A 20,443-nucleotide genomic window follows, 5' to 3' on the forward strand; every position below is an offset into this window, starting at 1 on the left:
CCACTACATATTTAGGTCGCACGATTCGGTATCCGTACATAAAGTACACATGCATAACACACACCTGTGCTCAGCACAAGGTCATTTTGTTTGTAGGTACATCTATATTAAATGGCCACATTCTATGTAGCCATGATTTCTGACAATACCATATGGGGGAATGAACAGCCTTGGCAGAGTACTGCGCTCTCTGAGTGCTTTTCTTGTTCTACTTTATTTTTATTTCATTGTATTGCTGTTGCTGCTGTTGTTAATAATAATATTAATAATGTCAGTAATGGTGGTAGCAATGATAATATTAATGGCAGTAGTAGTAGTAGTAATAGTAGTGAAGTGAACAACATAAGAGAGAGGTTAGAAATAAAGGGATTTCCTCATTATTAGATAAGACAAGATAAGTCTTTATTAATCTCACAGTGAGGAAGTTTTGTGTTACAGCAGCAAAGGTAGCGTAAACATTGGGGAAATGATGTACAAAATAAAAAAATATCCAAAATAAACCAAGATACACATAAGTATGAAATAGAAATGACATTATTGCACATGCCGGTGGTGTTGCACAGATTCTTATAGAAATGGAAATACTGACACGAGTATTCATATTGCACAGCTTATCTATGTTGCACAGAGTTTAATGTAAAGTAGAAAACTACCTATGTAACACATGTTCTAGATATGTATAAGAATAACAATATTGCACAGCGTATTTTAAAAAGTCCAGAATGTTCATCATTCACAAGATGTGTCTGTACTGTACTGAGAAAAGTATGACAACTTGTCAGTGAGCGGTCTACTGGGAGCAGCGCTAGTTGTACAGTCTAACAGCAGCAGGAAGAAAGGACCACCACCTCCACCAGATCGAGGGAACATCCCAGGACAGAGCGGACCTTCTTTACCAGTTTGTTTAGTCTCTTCCTTTCTGTTGTGGAGATGCTACTCCTCCAGCAGACCACAGGCTGACACTGTCACAGAGTCAAAAAAGGGCCTCAGAAACACTCCCTGTACTCCAAAAGACTTGAGTCTCCTCAGCAGATAGAATCAGCTCTGCTCTTGTAGAGAACATTTTTATTGTCCTTTCAGTCCAGCTTATTGTTCAGGTGAACATCCAGGTTCTTCTGAGATGTCACCATCTCCTTGTCCATTCCCTGGATGCTCACTGGTGTTGGCTGTGTAGGTTTGGACCTGCGGAAGTTCACCACCGGTTTGCTTTCATGTGTTCATTGGGATAAGGAGGGCACTATTATTATTATTTTTGCCGCTGTTTTACTGTGAATAATAATAATGGCAGTGGTAGAAAAAGCAGTAGAAATAGTACAAGTTATAGTAGTAGTAATAGTATTTCCAGGTACGAAGAACAAAGGGGGAGATAGAAATAGATATTTCTCTCCTAATAAACATGTTGATTGTGATAAGGAGCATATTATTATTATTGTTGTAGAATTAATAGTGGTATTAGCAGCAGGTAGGATTTCAGAACTGTTGATCTAAATACTGTTTTTAAATATTTTTCTATACTATGATGGCAAGTTTTTTTGGTCCTAAAAATACTGATAATAATAATAATGAATATTTGCATCGACATTTGCTGTCAAATACTCAGCTTTGTGTTCATTTTTTTATGGCAAACACAGGACATCAGTGTCATTGATGCAGTCTTAGTAGCTGAAGTAGTAAAATTATGATTTTTACAGTGATGGTAGGCTAGCATATATTAGACTATGTCATTTTATATAAATAATTTGTGTTCATGTAAATGTTTATCATTAATATAATCGTGCCATAAGCTGCACATGAGATGCTGGACTGTGGTGTGGAGTCTGCATTATGAAAGAGTACACCTCCAGTAAGATCATTACAGTCCTCTGTTGGCAGGAATTAGAGGAGTCAGACAGAAAACCAGTCTGGAACAGATGACAATGTTACCATGTCTAGACCAGTCTTATTGTCAGCAGTTGAAAGCTCTCGATTCCCTGCCCAAACATGAGCTAATAACAGTAAAGTGCCGTGAAATGACCAGCAAACGCTCAATTAGTGAAACTATCTCCGGAAAAAAAACATGCTTATGATAAACATTCATCCCTGTAATTTTGCAGCCGAAGCAGAAAATAACTTACTTACAATAAAGCACCCACAGAAGGTGTCCTGTGTGATTTTAATTCCAACCTTGTCTTTAAGACTTGTAGCAGCAAATTTACGGGTCTCCAAGGAGTCTTTGAAGGGGTCATTAAAGCACTGTTGGCTTTAATCTGAGCCACAGCGCCGCCTTCTGGTGAGAAGAAGAACATCATCCTCCAATGTTGGCAGCATTCACACTAAGTCTGAGGTTGGCACAAGTTCCTTCACTGCGGTGTGCAGGCCGGCTCAGTGTTGTGAATTCTGAAATGTCAAGCAGTGATATGATGACAGACACAATAAGAGCTGCTTTGTTTGAGGAGTGCACCACTATAACGCCCATAGCCTCACCATTTTTATTTTCCATTGTAGTCATGCTGCAGGATTTCCCCCAAAATAGTTCTGTAACCTCTACAATCTTCCAGTCATCTCCTCATCCTATCCTGTTACTGTCCCTAAGCGGAGCAGCACAGTTAACCTCTTGACCTCTCGCAGTATCAAGTTTACTTGTTTTCCTTTTAGTGAAGTCTGCTTTGAAATATTATCTGTTTAATTCGACGTCGGGAAAGTACCAAACTGTGCGCAGAAACAATGTACACAACAAAGTACTGGACTTCAACAACTGAGCACAAGTGATGCAGTGTTATGAAGAACAAGCAGCGATATGAAATTCATCTTTCAAACATGACCTGCTTCTGAACCACAATATGTTTTGTGGTTCCATTTAAAACACAATTTAAAAAAAAACATTTAAAGATGTTTGTACAGTTTTACCAAATGATTGCATATTTATTACGCAGCCCTAAAATCAAGCATAAAGTTTTCCTTTCAAAATAAAAATATCAGTCACAAGTTAGATTGTTTGTCAAACACCATTTTATTGTCTCTATCCATGTTAGAATTACTATATTCGTTTTGTTACATATAGGTTCCTTCCGTATTGAAATATGCTATACAAAATTAACCTAATCAAATCAGAGATGACACTTGTCAAGGTGACCAGTACAAAGGTCATCTGAAAAGCCGAAATGCCGGCCTACCTTGGTCTAATTGTCATATCAAGAGTTAGAGAAGTTAGCAGAAATACAGTTGACAGATGACAAAAGTTAAAATAAAAATGACATGTCCAGTAAAAATATTATTTACAAAGTAAAAATAAAGGAAAGCATGAGCTTGTTTATAAGACAAATAAGTTGTGACAAAATGTTTTCATAACAATAGACCATCAAGTGACACATGACAGTTACTGATCTTGATCTAGATCTTGGTCAATTCCACTCAACATGTAATTAATCAGACCTGAAGGTTTACAGTAGCACCCATTGGCTTATTGGTTCATTGTCACCAAACAACAAAATTTGACCCCTTCTGAACACAGGCTCAAGTTTAAAACAGGTATTAAAAATACCCCTAAAAAATGTTTCATCAAGAATTCTTATAGATTTCTGCCTTTGTTATGCAGGCCAAAAACATCTAGAGAAAGCAGCCATTCGTGGCATGCAGTAGCACTTTGACATTTGCTTCTCAGGCCCCTGATAGCGCCTAACAGAGACACCAGCACGCTGATGCTTTGTGTTGCCCCACTCAGCATTAAAGGGCAAATCAACATACAACAATGGGTTTAAAAATCTCATGCAGATGGAAAGGTAAAGTTAAGACAAAAAGCAAAACATCCTGTCCATCTCAGACGCCTTTAATGCTGAGCTGCTCACACAGATATAGCCACTGTCCATTCATTCTTCAGCAAGAAATGCTTAAACGACTTGGAATTAGGGCTGGACGATATGACGATAGATTTCGTCTGGACGATAGAAAATGTCTATCATTTTATGTGAAGATCCTATCGTCGCAGTGTCACAAAACATGCTTTACGGCAGTATTTTACGTCACCGACGTGACTTACGGCAAGCCAGCGTTGCCAACTTAGTGACTTTCTCGCTAACTCTAGCGACTTTCCAAAGCATCCTAGCGACTTTTTTTGTCAAAAGCGACTAGCGACAAATCTAGCGACTTTTTCTGCCGTTTTGGAGACTGACAGGAAAACTCGGATCACTCTGCTGTTACTGTTTTCAACGAGCAGCAGGTGCTGCTGTGAGCTTCTCCCCCTCCCAAAGCACAGGCTGTCAGTCCAGTAACCCCGCAGCAGTCCCAGTGTCTGATTAGAGGAGACCCACATCACTCCGCGGCCAGACGGCAGATGAACCGTACATGCACAAAGTCACTACAGATCCCATCCAGACTTACAGAGCGGAATATAAATGAAAATGTTTCTTCGCTGTCATACTAAAATAAACCACAGTATTTATCCTCTAGTACAAAAACATATTTTGGGTGTTTTATAATCACTTTTTGGTGTCTTCCACAACGTTATTCCTCTCTCCTACAACGTTGATTACAATTACATGCAAACTGGGAAATGTGCAAATTAGGAGATGGTGTCATTTAGCGACTTATAGCGACTTTTAGGACAGCCAACAGCAGCTTTCCTTGCTGAGGAGTTGGCAACACTGCATGCGGCTAAAACATAAACAGCTATGGAGGAAGACGGTGGACTCGACTCAGAAGAACATTCTAAACAACAAGATGACAAACAACCAGCTCAAACCGACGAGCTTGTACCTAAAAGAGGGGGAACTTCTGTCATATGGCGGTGGTTTGGATTCAAAAAGACCGACAAGGATCTGACTACTGTACTTTGTAAGGTATGCCGCTGCCTGGTCCCAACAACAGACTCGAATACGAGTAACTGTTTTTATCACCTGAAAAATATGCCATATCGTGATGTATATCGTATCAGGATATAAAATAAGCTATATCGGGATATAAAATTTTGGTCATATCGCCCAGCCCTACTTGGAATACAACATTGACAACTTTTTTTAAACAACTTCCTGAACCGAATAAAGTCGATACCAGCTGTGTTCATAACGTTCATCATGATTGGCATTAGTGGTTTAAGTCTTGATCAGAGCATTGACCGTTAACTGCTGTCTCAGTAGTTACATTTCTATCATATAAAAAGATTTATCTATAGAAAGATCCTAATCCTGGTACGTTAGAGAGATCTATAATAACTACACACATTATTTAACTTGATATCTTCAAATCCAAAGGCAGGAAAAAAAAAAAAAAAAAAACTGTCGTCAATGGGCTTCAGATACGTTATTCTATTGAGGCGAACATGTATTTCTGAAAAGGAGTGAGATATTTTGTCCACAGATGTGGCCAGCAATCATTTTCTCTGAAGACATCAAGTTAATCGCCTACAGCGTAGTGATACTAATCTTACAGCAACAATACTTCAAGTTAAACTGTGGAAACGTTTGTTGCGTGTGAGGAAATAACCCCCACTTTGTTGGTCAACGATATACAACCCCAGCCTTTCAACCGGCTACATAAGCTGCAGACTGAGCCTCATTCCTGCATCATATTCCTCTAGACTGCAACATCAAACTGTACCACTTTAAAACTAAACAGAGAAGATCGAGTACAGCCAACCGAGCTTTGGAGATGTCACTAGGTGGTATCTGAAAAAGTACACTTCTTCGTGTGCCTAAGTCTATATATTATACTAAACATTTGGCAACACTGGCACAGCTAGGTAATATGTCAGTTTGTCATGTACAGTTCTTCAGTGACAGCTGATACGTGCAAATATTATGTAGAATATAAAAAATATAATAAACAGTACTCCAAAAAAAGATGCCATGGTGACTGCAGTGTGTAGGACCAAACCAGACCTCAGAGTCAGATGGAGTTCAGCTGGATGTGAGCGACTCGGGTCCAGACTAGTTTGTACAAAGGCTGTTTTTCTTAGAACCTCAAACGGCTGAAGAGCTAACAAGAGGTCTCCGTTATGAACCGTAGACCATGTCCTTCTCAAAAGGCAGCAAAAATGTGACACATTCACACACACAGTCATATATATATATATGTCCACATGGTATGTTGCCTGTTGTGGGCATGTCTACTTGCTCTTTCATTCACACACTTTCACAATGTGCAATTTTCGACATGATTAAAAAAAAAAATCTAAAAGCTAAACAAAATAATGGGTACTTCTAAGTTCACAGCTGCAGCATGTGGAGTGGAGTGGAGTGGGCGGGCAGGCCCTGGGCAAACTGGAGCTCCGAGGTGAGAGAGGTGCTCGATAGTGAGGAGTCAGCCACCATAAGGTCAGTACTACACAGACAGACACCACTTCAACCTGCATCACTTCACCAAAACAGAAGAAAACGTTGTACCCCTCTTCCATCAACCAGCCACTCCTCAACGCTTTCTTCTCCCCATCCCTCTCCGCCCTTCCTTCCAGCTCCTCTACAAGTTGACCAGCTCATGTGCCACAAACTGTTTGAGTCTCTCCAGGTACTGTCCGTAGAGCTCCACGTCGTTGTGTCCGGCTCCTTCCACCCAGAGCGGCTCGACGGGGCGCTGGCAGCGTTCGTACAGCGCCAGGCCGTGGGAGAAGTCGATGACCTCGTCCTCCGTACCGTGAATCACGAGCACTGGTGACGTCACCTTGGAAATCTTGTCGATGCTTTGGAGTTAGAAACACAGGGGACACGTGAAAAAGAAGAATTAGACTTTGGCTGAGTTACTGTTCTCAGTAAAAATGCAAATTCAAAACATCATGAGAATTGGAGCTAGTATGCAAAATGACCACCAGAGGGAGCTGCTGAGATTTAATTTATCTAGACTGTGACAAGAAAAACACTTCCTGGGAGGATTTGACATTTACATTTCATTTGTAGGCTTCAGTGTTTTCCCTGATACAAATTCAGTCCTACAGTAATTTGTTTTTCTGTAAATTTATGTGCAATGTTGTCATATGAACAATCAGAGGAAGCCTGTGTGCCTTTCAGTGGATATTCAGGATGCATTTAGCCTGGCTGTCACACATGCCATCTGTCCGTCCAGTCCACTCACTTTGGGAAGGCGTCAAAACAGTAGGTCTTCTTGGTGTCGGGGAAAGCCACTCTCATGCCAGAGGTGAGCGGGGAGTGGAGGATGACGGCAGCGCTCTCATAGCGAGAAGCCAGATCCACGGAGGGCACGGTGCCAATGCTCTGACCGTACACGATCACATTCTCTGGACGGATGCCATACCTAGGAGGGGGACAAACAATGTAAGGAGAATCACGCTTTCACTCACCCTGAACAGGATATTTACACGACCAGTAGCCAGACACTCCGATAAATTCTGTTTGCTCAAGCAGACATCCAGTTTGACTGGAGTTAATTACAAAAAGCAGCTTGGTTGGCAAAAATAGAAAAAGTTTTAATTTGGGATCCACTAGTTAGTGCTGAAGCTAATTTCCTTGAAGTGCTTTTCTCCCCCCATGGCATAATAAATACACTTACGCTGCCAATTTGTTTCCCATCGTTCCCCTCATTTCCCCCACATGCTGCTCCTTGAGCAAACACACACCTGTGTGCTAACTGTGACTTAGTCATACTCTATTATCAGCAGAAACGTCATGCCTCAGTGACTCAGTGATTATAGGGCCCCCTAAAATAAGTACACAAAGATGTGATGCTGCCACAGTTCAGTGAATCTGGCTTTCTGCTGCTTTTCAAAGCAGCTGAACAGAGAGGACCACCGCTGTAGTCTTGTGACTCAGGAGGGAAAGGAGGGGAAAAGGAACAAAATCAGCAGAAAGAGAGCGAAAGAGACGCCGATATTGGTTTGAGGGTGAGGGGAAAAAAAGGAGAAGACATTCCACAGCTGATTATGGAGAACGTGACCCAGTCTAGCAAGCAGTCAGCTGACGACCTGAAACCTAGTGGGAGAACACTGCATCTCTGTCTGTGCTGCTGCACTGCTGGATGGTGCAGAGTTAACAGTCACAACCAGCTCTGCTCTGTTATTAAAATTAGGAGCTTGAACAAAACACTAACATTATAGGCTTAACGTTACGGCCTCTGCCACTGCACTCCTAGAACACACAGTGATGAATACATGAGCACCCAAGTCTGGCACCACTTTAGACTGCTGGGATGGATTATTATACTTACAACCCTTGCAGGGAAACAACCTGCAGTAATGTGGGCTTGTTGTTATAAAACGTGAACGACTTCAGTGCAGGCACATCTGCTTCAGAAGAAACATGGCAATGGACACACAGTGCAGCTTGCAGACTGTTGTAAGCAGCAATATAGGAGCTGTTTACTGTTGGTGTGTCAGCTGGTCTTTACGTATAAATAGGGGTGGAAATACTGGCACAGCACGGGAGAGTGTTACTGCAAACTGATGGGTGCTACGGCATTATAAGGACCATTAACTCAGAGGGTTGGCTGACTATAACGTACACAATTCATGGAATGAAAGCCTGTATCATTTATACAACGTGAAGCAGCGGTTTAAGGAATCTGAAGGCGAGTAAGGACAGCAGAATTTGAAGGCCTTGAATGAACTGCATTAAAATAACTCTGCCGTTTCTGCTGTGACAACTCCTAAAAATGTCCTCAAACCACTTCCACCCCATTTGCAAGTAAATGCCATCGTGCTTTTACAACCCATCGTGTTTGCAGCAATTTGACGATTTTCATCAAAATAAAAAGCCACAAAAGCTCATTGTAAATGAAGAACACACTTCCGTCTAGTCGGGGTTGTGGAAAGGCTGTTGCTTAGAACATTGAAAGCCTCAGGGGTTTCATAATAAGCTCACAAAAAAAGAAAGCAGATTCACTGAAAGCAGAATTCACGCAAGATGTTTACAGGAAGCCCTTCAACTGAAGAATGACCTACTTGCCCGATGATGAGAATAGATGCTAGATTCCAACATTTGCCTGGTTCAGTTAAAAAAAGGAAAGATAGCTGACCCTTTCTGGAACTCTGGAAAGAAAGACAAAAACAGAGGAAGTCAATCTGAGAGATGACTGCCACTCTGTTGATTTTAGAAAGGATATTCGATATAAACTTCTCCCAGGAGACACAAGAGTAAATTGCCTGGTACCAAGAGACTGTTAGGTTCAGTTATCAGCCTGACCAATAATCTAATCTACCATTTTTCCAATTATCTGCATCATTATCATTTTTAACCGACTCCTACTAAAGAATATTCATTTGAAATTTCTGTTATTTTGACTCTCCAATTGCCTATTATTTGTGATGTGTGACCAATCAAAACTGAAGGATAGGTGTTGAAATGTTCTCTTAACCAAACTTATCTTATCAGCATAACTGACAGATGAAGTAAATGATTTTGATAATCTTGGTACAATAAAATGTTCTGCTGGGAAACCTACGGTCCTGGCATTCATGTGGGTGTTTCTTTAACATACTTTAACACTTATTGCAGAACAGGCACAGTCCAAGATTGCCCAACAATCTGAAAACAACATTGGTCATATGTATACAGATCTTTACACATAAATGATCACAAAATCATTTGATCATTAGAAATCCTGAATCACTGCCTTTAATTTAACTCAATTATTCCTCCTTTGGCTCAGCAGCATACACAAAATGTTGGTATGGGTCATCTAATAACTCAAAAAGTCCAATATCTAAGATTAGTTGTCACTACAGTGTTTTTTTCTTAAATATTATGAACATTTTTCATCAGTGTAGCCCTCATGTATAGCTTCATATGCCGTCACCTTTTATTTATGCTTATCTCCTTTCGTTTACACCCATTTAGTCAATGTTCTTTTCCATATCATACCACTAAAACCAGGCCAATCCTGAGACACAAACATCACATGGATGTCACAGCAATGTAAAGCTTATGCAAGGTCAACAAAGAGAGGGTAAGCTGAAACATTCATCATTTTAGTCACCCAGCAAAAAGATAGAGGGCAGCGAAATGAAGCACGGCTGACCCCAAAATCCCAAACTTTGCACTTAACCCATGTTGTCTTCTGGCACAGGAGCGCAAGTGTGTTTCACCCAAGGACATGCAAACACAATAAATAATGCAAGGCTTGAATCTGTGACCTCCACTTAAAGTAAGGTCACTAACTGCTAACCCACACTGCTATCTTGGCACTGGTAGATGGGCTGCTCTGACTTTTGCTCACACATCCAAAGAGGGGGGAAGGCAAGCAAGGAAGGGAGACAATTGCAGGGCAGAGCTGCAGCTGCACTTGTTTTAAAAAGCCACTATGACAGGCTTTGACCAACCCAGCTCCGTGCAAGATGCAACCCCTCCCCCGGGGCTGGTCAGCACAAGTCTACAATTTACTCCATTGCATTTCAGCTTGAATAGACCTCAGTCATAGTCATGCTCCCTAGTTACAACCCCCCCCACACACACACAAAAAAAAACTTCATCAATTTAGTCTCCTGACACAAATCTGATCTATTATGCATCACATCCTCCCTCGCTCCCCTATTGTGTCTCTCGCCCACCTATTGCTCCCTGAAGACCAAAAATACTCTCATTCTGTGGCAGCCGCTATGACTAATAGATATTTTCAGGGCTTCCTGAACATATGTATAGCAATGTTTTAACAGATTAGAGTACCACCTGCACTACAGCAGGGGGATTGTTGACTGAGATGCTCAATGATCCGTCATGCTTAAAACCATTGCACTCGCGTACTTTTATTGAATACTCCCTTCCGTGGATTTTTGATGACAATGAGTAGATGATAAGATCTGTTTTGTGGACTGATGCCAGTGACACTGAATTAAATATTACGATGTGAGGACAATAAGTATAAAAGCAACCAACACCAGTTATAAGCACTTGTTTCTGTCTGTGGTAAGAAGAACAGTCAGGTGAGCCATCACACTACACCTAACCAACTTCAGACAGAGCAGCTTTTGTCTGTTGACATTTCAAGGTGGGAAAAGTAAACTTAAATGTTGCTGGGTTGCCACTCTGCATGTCCGTATTTGAGAATTTCTTACCAGGCTACAACGTCTGAGGAGATGTATAGCGTTTTGAGTGGGATCAATAGGGTAATTGACCAGGAAGTGAGTTTTCCCCGTTTGTATTTATTGGCCACAGTGTGGGAAGACCTTGGTCTGAAAGCTCATTGCAAATCGGTTGCTAGGCTACCGCTCAATATTAGACTAGCAGGATTGACTGCTGGCCCGCCTCCACCTCTGAGGGAAAAGAAAATGATACAGTGCCATTTTGTATTGACACACACACACACGGTCAGAGAGAGGAAGTGGACTAATGACTTTCATCAGCTCAGTCACTCATTAGGCAATACAACGCACCTCGAGTGCAATTTCTTCTAAACTGGTACAACGGATAGTCAACGGGTCACATTTTTCTGTTAGGTGTAATCCTTAGTTGGCTAATGGAGGCCATGCAAATGTGCAAACCTGCTGACTCACACAGGAACGACTACATCATATGACCCGCTCCCTGCCAAGGTAAAGGGAGTGTCTCATCCACTGTGGCTGCACCAAAAACAACACACAGGAGGAGATTGTGTCCAAGTCCCTGGTGGTTCAGTTGTGCTCAGACAGTCAGTGAAGAGACAGGTGGCCGCCCAGTGTCATATGACTGTGGAGAAGAGAGACAGTCGCCTCCACAAGTATGTCAACACTCAAAAGGAGGTGAAACCGCAGCATCATGAGAGAAAAAGACAAGATGACACAGAAAAGCAAAACAAACGTAGAAAAAGCCAGGACCGAAATGACAAATCATTTAAAAAAAAAAAAAAAAAAAAAGACGCTGACAAAATTCAACAAACAGAGAGCGGGAGAGATATGAGAGCGGCTCTCTTCTTCAGGCTGCTCGTCTGATCCAACATGAGAGCTGTGCACGAGGGATGTAGGCAGCCGACTAATGTGAGGCCACGCAGAGAGGCCTTTTGATGTGATAAACACAATCTAGTTGATTCATGTTCAGCGGGGTCAAAAGGCTGGGCTGTACCCGCTTTCTATCGCACAGACAGTCAATTATGAATCTGGCACAGCCCTCAAACAATCAGGGACAGGCAGCTGAGTCAAACAGATAAATAATATATGCTACTTGAGGACTTATTTACAACAAGCTTTGAAGATTCTAGACGAAACTTACAAAAGCGGACGTGCGCAAGGCCAAAAATATTTTTAAATTGTGCACAAGATTTCCCTCCCTGTATTAACTTCTTATGCATCCACAATGAAGTCAAATCAATCAGCTAGCAACTGGCCCCGAGTGGCTGTGAAAAATCCTTACAAGCTGCTGTCATTTCATTCTTCATGTAAAAAAAAAAAATTGAACAATTATAGCACAGGACTGAAAACAGAAGTTAAGCCGTTATAACACAAGAGGTCTGGAGATGTTTCACCAACCAAATGGGTTTGGTTTTTGGCAACATAAGCGGCCACACTTCTGACAGTGGAGATATTAGCATAATGTAACTGGAGGGACACCAGAGCTATCCCACACAGAAAGAAAAACACTGACATGGCAAGAAAAAGCAAGATACATTTTTGCTGATATCCGAGCCACAAATTTTACATCGATGTCACGTAGTCAAGTCAAAAAGTATGCAAAATGGACCCACTGATGTAGAAGATCCCAAGTCGTCTTTTTGTTCCTGTGCTTCATCATGACAAGTGCTTTGTATGAGACATATTAATAAAATATTTTGCCACACTCTGTAAAATGCATGCGTACATTTTATTAAGTCCCACATGTGGGGATTGCTCTCAAAAAGTATATTATTCATATCTTTGCATAAAAAGCAGCACTCACATTTACAGCCAAGAGGATTTCCCTATCCACACACCGAGACGAGCTTGTTTTGTTTTCATGCCTGCTTACTGTGGAGCACGCTGAACGGGGATTCACAAAGGAAATGCAACGACAGCTTAGCTGTTCTACCTCTTTTACACCAGGTATAAACATGATTCCTGTATGTGGATTTTTTTTTTCTTGGGTAAGGGAACACATGTTAATGCCATGATTAAATGTGAGCACAGCACATTGGGATCAGAGGGGGATCAATCAGCCAGCTGACATTTAGAGGTGGACAGGTTCACAATGCGATTGGTTTTCTCAGCCAGGTGGAAATGCAATCTGTACATCGTGACTCCATTCTCAAGACTAAACATCACTCGAACGAGGTGAAATGTCATCTACCACTGCTTTTCAAGTCAAAAACACCCAAGAAGAGCTAAAAGTAGCTCTGCAATGAAAAAAAGAAAGCCCACACATCAACATTGCTTCATGTGACCTGTGAGTGCAATGTCTGTTGACAAGCCAGCCAGCCCCGCCTAACCAATTAAAATGAGATTAAATTGTGAGCACAACTGAGATAACGAGGACGGATCTTTACGCCAGGTGTGCAGGAAAAGACCACATCAGATGTCATTAACCAGAAAATATATCCAGAGTGCATGTGAACACTGGGTGTAATACTTGACATTTGGCTTTTAAAAGTCATGTAATATGCAATGATTAAGCCTTGTTCAGACTTTACTACTAATGTGATAAAACACTTGTCAAACATTACAGATGTTCATTAAAAAAAAAAAAAAAAAAACAGTATGTTTTTTTTTTTTTTGTCAATACCAAAAATCAAGATGACGTTTCGGCTCAGTGTCGCTGCCTTTAACATGGGTGAGGAAAAAAAAAAAAAAGTAGAACCCTGAGCTGCCTCAGTACCTCATGACCTGTTCCTAAACACTGGCTTGGACTGCAGACACCTTATTAGTCACTGTGTGAATGTATGCATTATAAGGACGTACAGGGTAATTACCATTTATGCAACATATAACAAAACACTGCACAGACAAAACAAGCAGTCAGCAAACCCTGTTCAACTCGTCTGTTAACCATGGGATGACGAAGCACGGGATGCTCAGTGCCCGCATAGACTGAGGCTGTGAGGATATCATTTGTTTCCTTGTCTCTGAAAGCCTCTCATCTGTTCTGGAAGTCATTTCTTCACAGATTGACTGACAAATGTATGCGATACAGTATCTGAGAATAAGACCTACTAATGCCTTGCTTTCACTGACAGCGTTTATGAACAGAAGTGTTGGTCAAAAACGTGACAACACTAGCAAGCTTAGTAACACCAGTGTGGAAACTGCCTTCTGACCTGTTCAAAGTGTAAAAATTTAGCTGCTGTAGGCAAAAATAGATAGCGAGACTATGGAGCTGGGTGTGTAGTGCAGTCACTTAGCTTGTTGAGATAGTCTGCTAATATTTCACTGATTACAAATTATATCTGCTTAGCACTGCTACAGTTCAAACTGCTTCACGTGTGAAGACTTGTGGAAGCTCTTCACAGTATAATAAAGTTGGTAGAAATCAGTTATTAGTACTAAAAAAAAAAAAAAAAAAATGCAGTATCGAGAGACTGACAGTCCAGGGTATGTAGTGAGCAGAACACAGTCATGGGAGGTAGGTCACATCATGCAAATCTCATTTTATCATCATCATCATCCTATAACTGTGCTTACATGGAAAGAGCAGGCAACTCCAAGGATTTGCATTTACGTGAATATTTTCCGTTACCAGCCCTGTCCCACACACAAATGACCAAAAGTAGTTTGAGGATTTCCGTTTGTTTTGTTTTTATTGCTCAGATTAAAAGTAATTTCAAGCTTAATTTTTAAAATGGTCACGACTGTGAGTGGGAGCAGGAGATTCCTGACAGCTGAACAAAAACAACACCCAAGGAAGAGAACAAGAGCCTTAAATACTCCTCTCTCTTTCAAGTAGACTGCTGCTGTGTATAGAAAGATTATAGAAAGATCGTACTCGACATTGTAGCTAAAGCTTTTTGTACACAAGCAGGAAAAAAAATAGGTTTATTATTAAAACCAAAAGAGTTTTATTTATTCCATACATACAGTCACGTAGTAGGGCACCAGGCCAGCAGAAAAGCAGGTTATTCTTCACAGCAGTGGCTTGTGTGCTTAACTTTTACACTCGAGTTTCCTGTTTAACTTCCCAGTTTCCTTATAAAGGTCCTTACTTACAGAAGCCCAGTCATTATATTCTGTGAAAATGCTGCGAGAGAGATTCACAGTAGAAGTCAGCAGCTAATAAACAGTAACATTTTGTTGCCAGTAGCCTTACCAGAGTTATTCATCAGCGCTTTTAAATCTCTGCAGTGCCAACACCTGCGTTTACTACAGAAAGAACGTACACCCGCTTCAGCATGGACACAAGAGGAACACTCAAAGCATCATTCTTATGGCCGATTTACATTGTTTCGGCTTTTCTAGTTTTCCTGAGTTACTCCTCATCTGCTCTCATAGTAATTTGTTGGTCCTCCAGCAGGGAGCTTACAAAGACAAGAGTGTGTACTGGATGAATTTCTATTTTCCCCTCATCTGTAAATGCAAAAAGTCACAAATATGATACATATTATTTTCTCTAACACATCAACACATCCTGCTCTGTCAGGTGTGTGACCATGCACAATTTTTCAGTCACCCTTTTCCTAATAAATATTAATGTATAAATGTCAGAAATAGTGGATGATGTCACAACTTCACAAACCAATCGGAAGCAACCACCTCTACACTGCTTGCTTTGTCCCATCAACAAACAAAAGCAGACATTTCATTTACTATCCTATGAAATACTTACAGAGCAAAAACTAACAAGTGCTGGTTAAACCACTAATGGATTATCAGAGAAGTTTCTGATGCAAATAAACTGTTCAAGGAACCGTGTCAGCTCTACACATGTGCAGTGTATGACATATATGGGACAGCAACACAGAGGCTCTTGTGGCAAACCAGCCCAAAAGACATGAAGCACAATGTCTACGGTGTCACAAAGGACAAAAGAAGGAGATGACGAGAGGGTCAGAGACAATAAGCAGACGTCCTTAAAGGAGGATGGAAGGAAGTGAGGGACGTTGGGTTAGAAAAGCTGACTGATCAACACTGTTTACATGTGGAAAGGCCTTATCTGGGGGAAGGGGCTGAAGCTGAGCAAGAGTCCACACCTGTAGTGAGATAGTTGGAAACACTGTCTTTTCTGGATTCAAACAATAAATATCTTAAAAGAACGAGAAATATAAAGGACAGGACAATAGGCTAAATTAATTTTTCTCTGGAGTTTACTTGCGTATTTCTTTAATCATCAGAACAATTCATTGTAATAGAGCAGGAACTCTAAACCAAACTCTTCTAGGCCATCTGCACTGTAAAACCACAAGGACATTATGGGGGTTCTTGCATCTTTCACTGTCGTCATACAGCTAAGATACAGGATATTGCATCATATATCATCATCAACAGGTAGCACTGAATAAGTATGCAGTATCAGCTAGAAAAATTAGATACAATTTGTCAATTAGTAGAGACATCATAGCCAATAAATATCCATCTATTCATAGCCTGCAGAGCCAAAAGATGCAGCAGAGCACCCACTCACGCCTACATATGGCGGGCCAGCATAATCACAGCAAACCACGCTTCTTTTTATCGCCTACAAAAACCTCATGCCATCCCCGCTAAAAGATTGCTTGTCATGTCCACACATGAATCTTGTCAGAATCAGCCCAGCTCCTTCAGCACTCCTCGTCTTCTTACTCACTCTCTTAACTCGTCATGCATCAACCCACATCAAGAATGGAAATCTCGTGATTTTATTCCACATCTACTTGGAGTTCCTTGATCCCTGTTTAATTTAAGACTTTCTGAATTGTCCCTACTCACATTCATCATTCACAGGATAAACAGGAAAGGTTGACGTTGTTTTCATTCACATTATTTCTCAATAGCAACACGTAGCTGTCAAGCAAAACATGAACAGAGAGTTGCTATAAATACGACTCTTTTCTCACTGTTTACACAGCTGACAGCTTAATTTGCTACCGGCAGCACGTAGAGGAAAAATTATAAGAAATATCGAGGCTAAGTTTATCATCAAGCATCACATGGGATGCTTTTAGTTGTTTTTTTTCCCCCATAATATTTACATCGTTCACTTCCTCCTACCCTTAAGATTTGGGATGAGACAATTTACTGCAAGTTAAAATCAATCATTTTAAGTGTTCTTCCACTTGTGTGGATGTGATTCCCTACAAGTTCACGAGATTAAAGTCACCATTCTCTAAGTGGTTCTCAAACCTCATCTACATCGCCACTACATGTGTGGATGGTGTCATTAAGTTATTAGTGTATTGTGAGGCTTGCGTGTCCGCTCTAAACTAAAGCAATTGCAGGGTCTATGTCCTATTCAACTGTTCTAATACCACTGCATTTATTGTTTTTTATTGATTACTTCATCCGTCCTCTCCTGCACAGGTTCTACCCTCTCCCTTCCATCCATCAACATCTCCCCTTACCGTGACCGAAGTGCCTGCCAGGCAGCGTCTACATCAGCGTACAAGTTCTTCTCTGAAGGTTTCCCAGAACTGGCGCCGTAACCCGAGTAGTCGTACGAGAAGACGTTGCAGTTGATTCGTGAACCCAGGCCGATGTAGAAGCTGCTCATCTGCCCCAAGTCCACTGCGTTGCCGTGAGAGAACAGGAGAGTGTACCGGGCGCTGGGCGAGCAGCGGACAAACATGCAAGCAATGCGGTTCCCTCGTGACGTGCGTGTCATGAAACACTCGATGGCATCTTTTTCCCGGGCTGAGTACTGCCAGTCAGCGCGCTCGGAGAGATGCAGCGTCCATCTGCTGCCACTCTCGTCACACATGAGGCTGTAGGTCGGCTCTGGGGGCAGGAAGGCCAGCTTAGAGGCAATCTTGCTGGGGCACGGCGGACAGCAGAAGAGGCAGCATAGCTCACTGATGGATAAGTGGTTCATCCTCAAAACACTGTTGCAAGAAGAGTAAGAACAGTTAAAACAGAAGCATACATTTAATCAACAGATAAAATATAAGAATTGTTTGTGAAAGTGAACAGAGAAAACAGATAACTCATTCAAACAAGCCAAACTATGCACTCAGAAACAACTGAAAGGCTAATTTGCCATTGCATCCTCAACAAACTGGTCACAAGGAAAAACACCACAAGAGCAAATTTGTGCCACAGGGCTCCTGAGTGATGTTCTCGTTCTATAAACTGTTGTCTTTGTTAAGTGAAGAAGCAGGGGGTTTCCGGGGCTGGGGGCCAAAGCCAAGCTACTGTCCTTTCTTTATTTTTTTATACTCTAACAATTCCCCTCTCCAGAGTGCATGGCTCTGTTCAGACAGGCTTCTAAAAAGAGATATAGTCCCTGACCCTTTCGGAGTGCCAGCACTCTGTCTGCCTCAAGGCTCCGCAATCACTCAGACAGTATTGACCTAAAAGGATTTTTTGTTTCACCATGCACCTGGACCCTCACCCAAGGCTAGCTCTGAGTTCTTCAAGGTGTGTTTAAATTGCATTTGCCTGCAGTAGAGATGTCTGCAGAGCTTGTTTCAGTGACACACAAGAGGGCTTGTCAAAAATATCCTCCAGGAATGTAATTTCTCAAGTCATTCTCAAAACTGACTCAGGTGGCAAGAGTGCTTTGTAACGCGACTCCCTTTAACTGCACATGCTTTTTGAATAGGGAGTAAGGGCTCATTAATGTCAGGTCACGGCAATGTGTTCAGGATTGTATTTCCAAAAAAGGTGCTTGAAGTAAGATATTACATTACTTGCTGTTACAACTTTATAAATACAGGGTTGAGTCCATGTAAATATGACTGTATCACAACTGGACATGTGAACAAAAAGCACTCCCCCCCCACCCTTAGTGACGAAACAATGAAAGCTCTGTCTAGTTTAAGGAGAACACCTGATGTGACACAGATTCTTAACTTTACCATCATTTGAAATCACTGTTCTGTAGCTTTCTCTTAGCGTTAGGAATCATTCTCTTCCTGACAAGTAAACTTTGTCCATAAAGATTTTTTTTTGTGTCAGGATACACTGCCATGTTGCCCATTTCTTTCATTTTAGCCTCTATAAGGCCTGCAGGTCACAGTGACTTGGACCTGGGAAAAACAAATGCCTGTCAGCCATGTCATCAAGACAACTCAAGAGACAAAGATTTGCTACTGGCCTCTCTCACCAGTACTTTCACGTTCACTTTCAAATCTTCCCTTTGCAGAATCAAAGCTGCTTACATCTGTCCACTCAGAGGATACCTTGATTGGCATTTTTCAACAATCTTCCAGTCCAGCTTTTTTTTTTTTTTTTTAGAAAAGTCCTTGAGCTTCATGATGCAGTTCATAACTGGCAAAGCAGCTGTTGGACTTTCCAGATAAACTTGTCACGAAGCTAAAAATGACTTGTCACACCCTTGATTACACAAGTCAATGCCTGTGTGTCACTTATTCTATATAAACAATTAGCTGTATAATCTATGATTTAGGGTGAGTGCTTTTTAAAGCCACTTCCAGTCTAGGAATGACACTTCTGCAAGATGCTGTGACATCCCAAAGGAGCAGGAAAATACACAGCGGAGCCTATTTGTTTGACATAATCCCCCAAATAAGTCCATCACCTCCCAGACTTGGAGACAGAATGGAGCCTTGCAGCCCTTTCCAGTAAAATGGTGGATGTAGCAATGTGTTCAGGGAGATTACATTGATTCTAGGCTGGTTTGTGAGGGTTTCATTTCCTAGTGGCTGCAGACACAATTTACTGCCAAGCGTGGTGGGCCAATTAAGCAGCAACACAAGTGTGCGTGTGTCCCTCATTTGAACTGAGTGGAGAAATGATCTGAACATTACCTGCACGGCGGCTGGACGCTTGTTTTCTGTTTCTTTTTTTTTAAAGGATGACAGAATTGGCCAACGTCGCCGTAGTCTATCGTTATCTTCACACCAACTTATCTTCTTCTCGATGCCAGGAGATTGTCCCGGTTATCCTTGGCCAGATTATCCTTCTGTTCCGTGTCCTATTTGTCAGCTATGTCACGTTGAGTGTGAATATCCCTCTTGGCACCGCGGCTCTGAGTTACTATTAGCTATTAGCCACTTCGTCCTCCGGTCCAGACAGCCTCCTAAACTGCCGTTTCCTTTTTTCTTCCCCCCCGGGTTTCTCAACATATGGTCCGGAATGATAACGAGAACAACTCATTCAAAACGTTCAACCCTGTACAGCTCGACGGCAACATGGGTAGACACCAAACAGGTCTGAAATCCGTGTACAGGGTTCCGTGGTGGTTTGCCAAACAATTCACGACAGTCTCACTTGCCTCCGAAACATCACCGCTTTCGTTGTGTGAATATCGCTCTGCTTGTTGTCTTGGCTTCTAATGAAGGAAAGGCGTTGATTGACAGCTAAAGCGGCCAATAGCAAAGAGGTTAGCGAAACGAGTCCACCAATGGAAGAGAGTGTGGGTGGAACTTGGCGACGCCGCAGAGTGAGGGACTCATGTTGTGATTGACGCCTGATTCAACCAATCAAAGATTACAATTGGAAGGCACAGGCCAATCAGCTTCGACAGTGATCTTCCTAACGTTCCAGTAGCAAGAACAGTTT

The 20,443-nt window shown here is 41.7% G+C and overlaps 1 protein-coding gene across 1 annotated transcript; it reads right to left on the minus strand.

The window, feature by feature from the left end:
* Positions 1–2,970: 2,970 nt before the first annotated feature.
* On the minus strand, positions 2,971–20,228 carry abhd17b (abhydrolase domain containing 17B, depalmitoylase). Its single transcript, XM_022200854.2, has 4 exons — positions 19,690–20,228; positions 17,326–17,802; positions 7,039–7,218; positions 2,971–6,649 (listed from the first exon to the last, which is right to left on the minus strand). Exons 2-4 carry the CDS (start codon positions 17,790–17,792, stop codon positions 6,430–6,432), a joined length of 867 nt encoding a protein of 288 aa, XP_022056546.1. The 5' UTR covers positions 17,793–17,802; positions 19,690–20,228; the 3' UTR covers positions 2,971–6,429.
* Between the last annotated feature and the right edge of the window lie 215 nt (positions 20,229–20,443).

Source organism: Acanthochromis polyacanthus, chromosome 7 (assembly GCF_021347895.1).
Source record: "Acanthochromis polyacanthus isolate Apoly-LR-REF ecotype Palm Island chromosome 7, KAUST_Apoly_ChrSc, whole genome shotgun sequence".
Lineage (NCBI taxonomy): Eukaryota > Metazoa > Chordata > Actinopteri > Pomacentridae > Acanthochromis > Acanthochromis polyacanthus.

What these genes read in the sequence shown, in the direction of transcription:
- abhd17b (XM_022200854.2), bottom strand. Translation starts at nt 17,792, where the DNA reads ATGAACCACTTATCCATCAGTGAGCTATGCTGCCTCTTCTGCTGTCCG. An exon ending in TGGCAGGCACTTCGGTCACG is followed by an intron (nt 7,219 to 17,325) that starts GTAAGGGGAGAT and finishes TCCCCCTCCTAG; the next exon opens with GTATGGCATCCGTCCAGAGA. An exon ending in TGTTTTGACGCCTTCCCAAA is followed by an intron (nt 6,650 to 7,038) that starts GTGAGTGGACTG and finishes CTAACTCCAAAG; the next exon opens with CATCGACAAGATTTCCAAGG.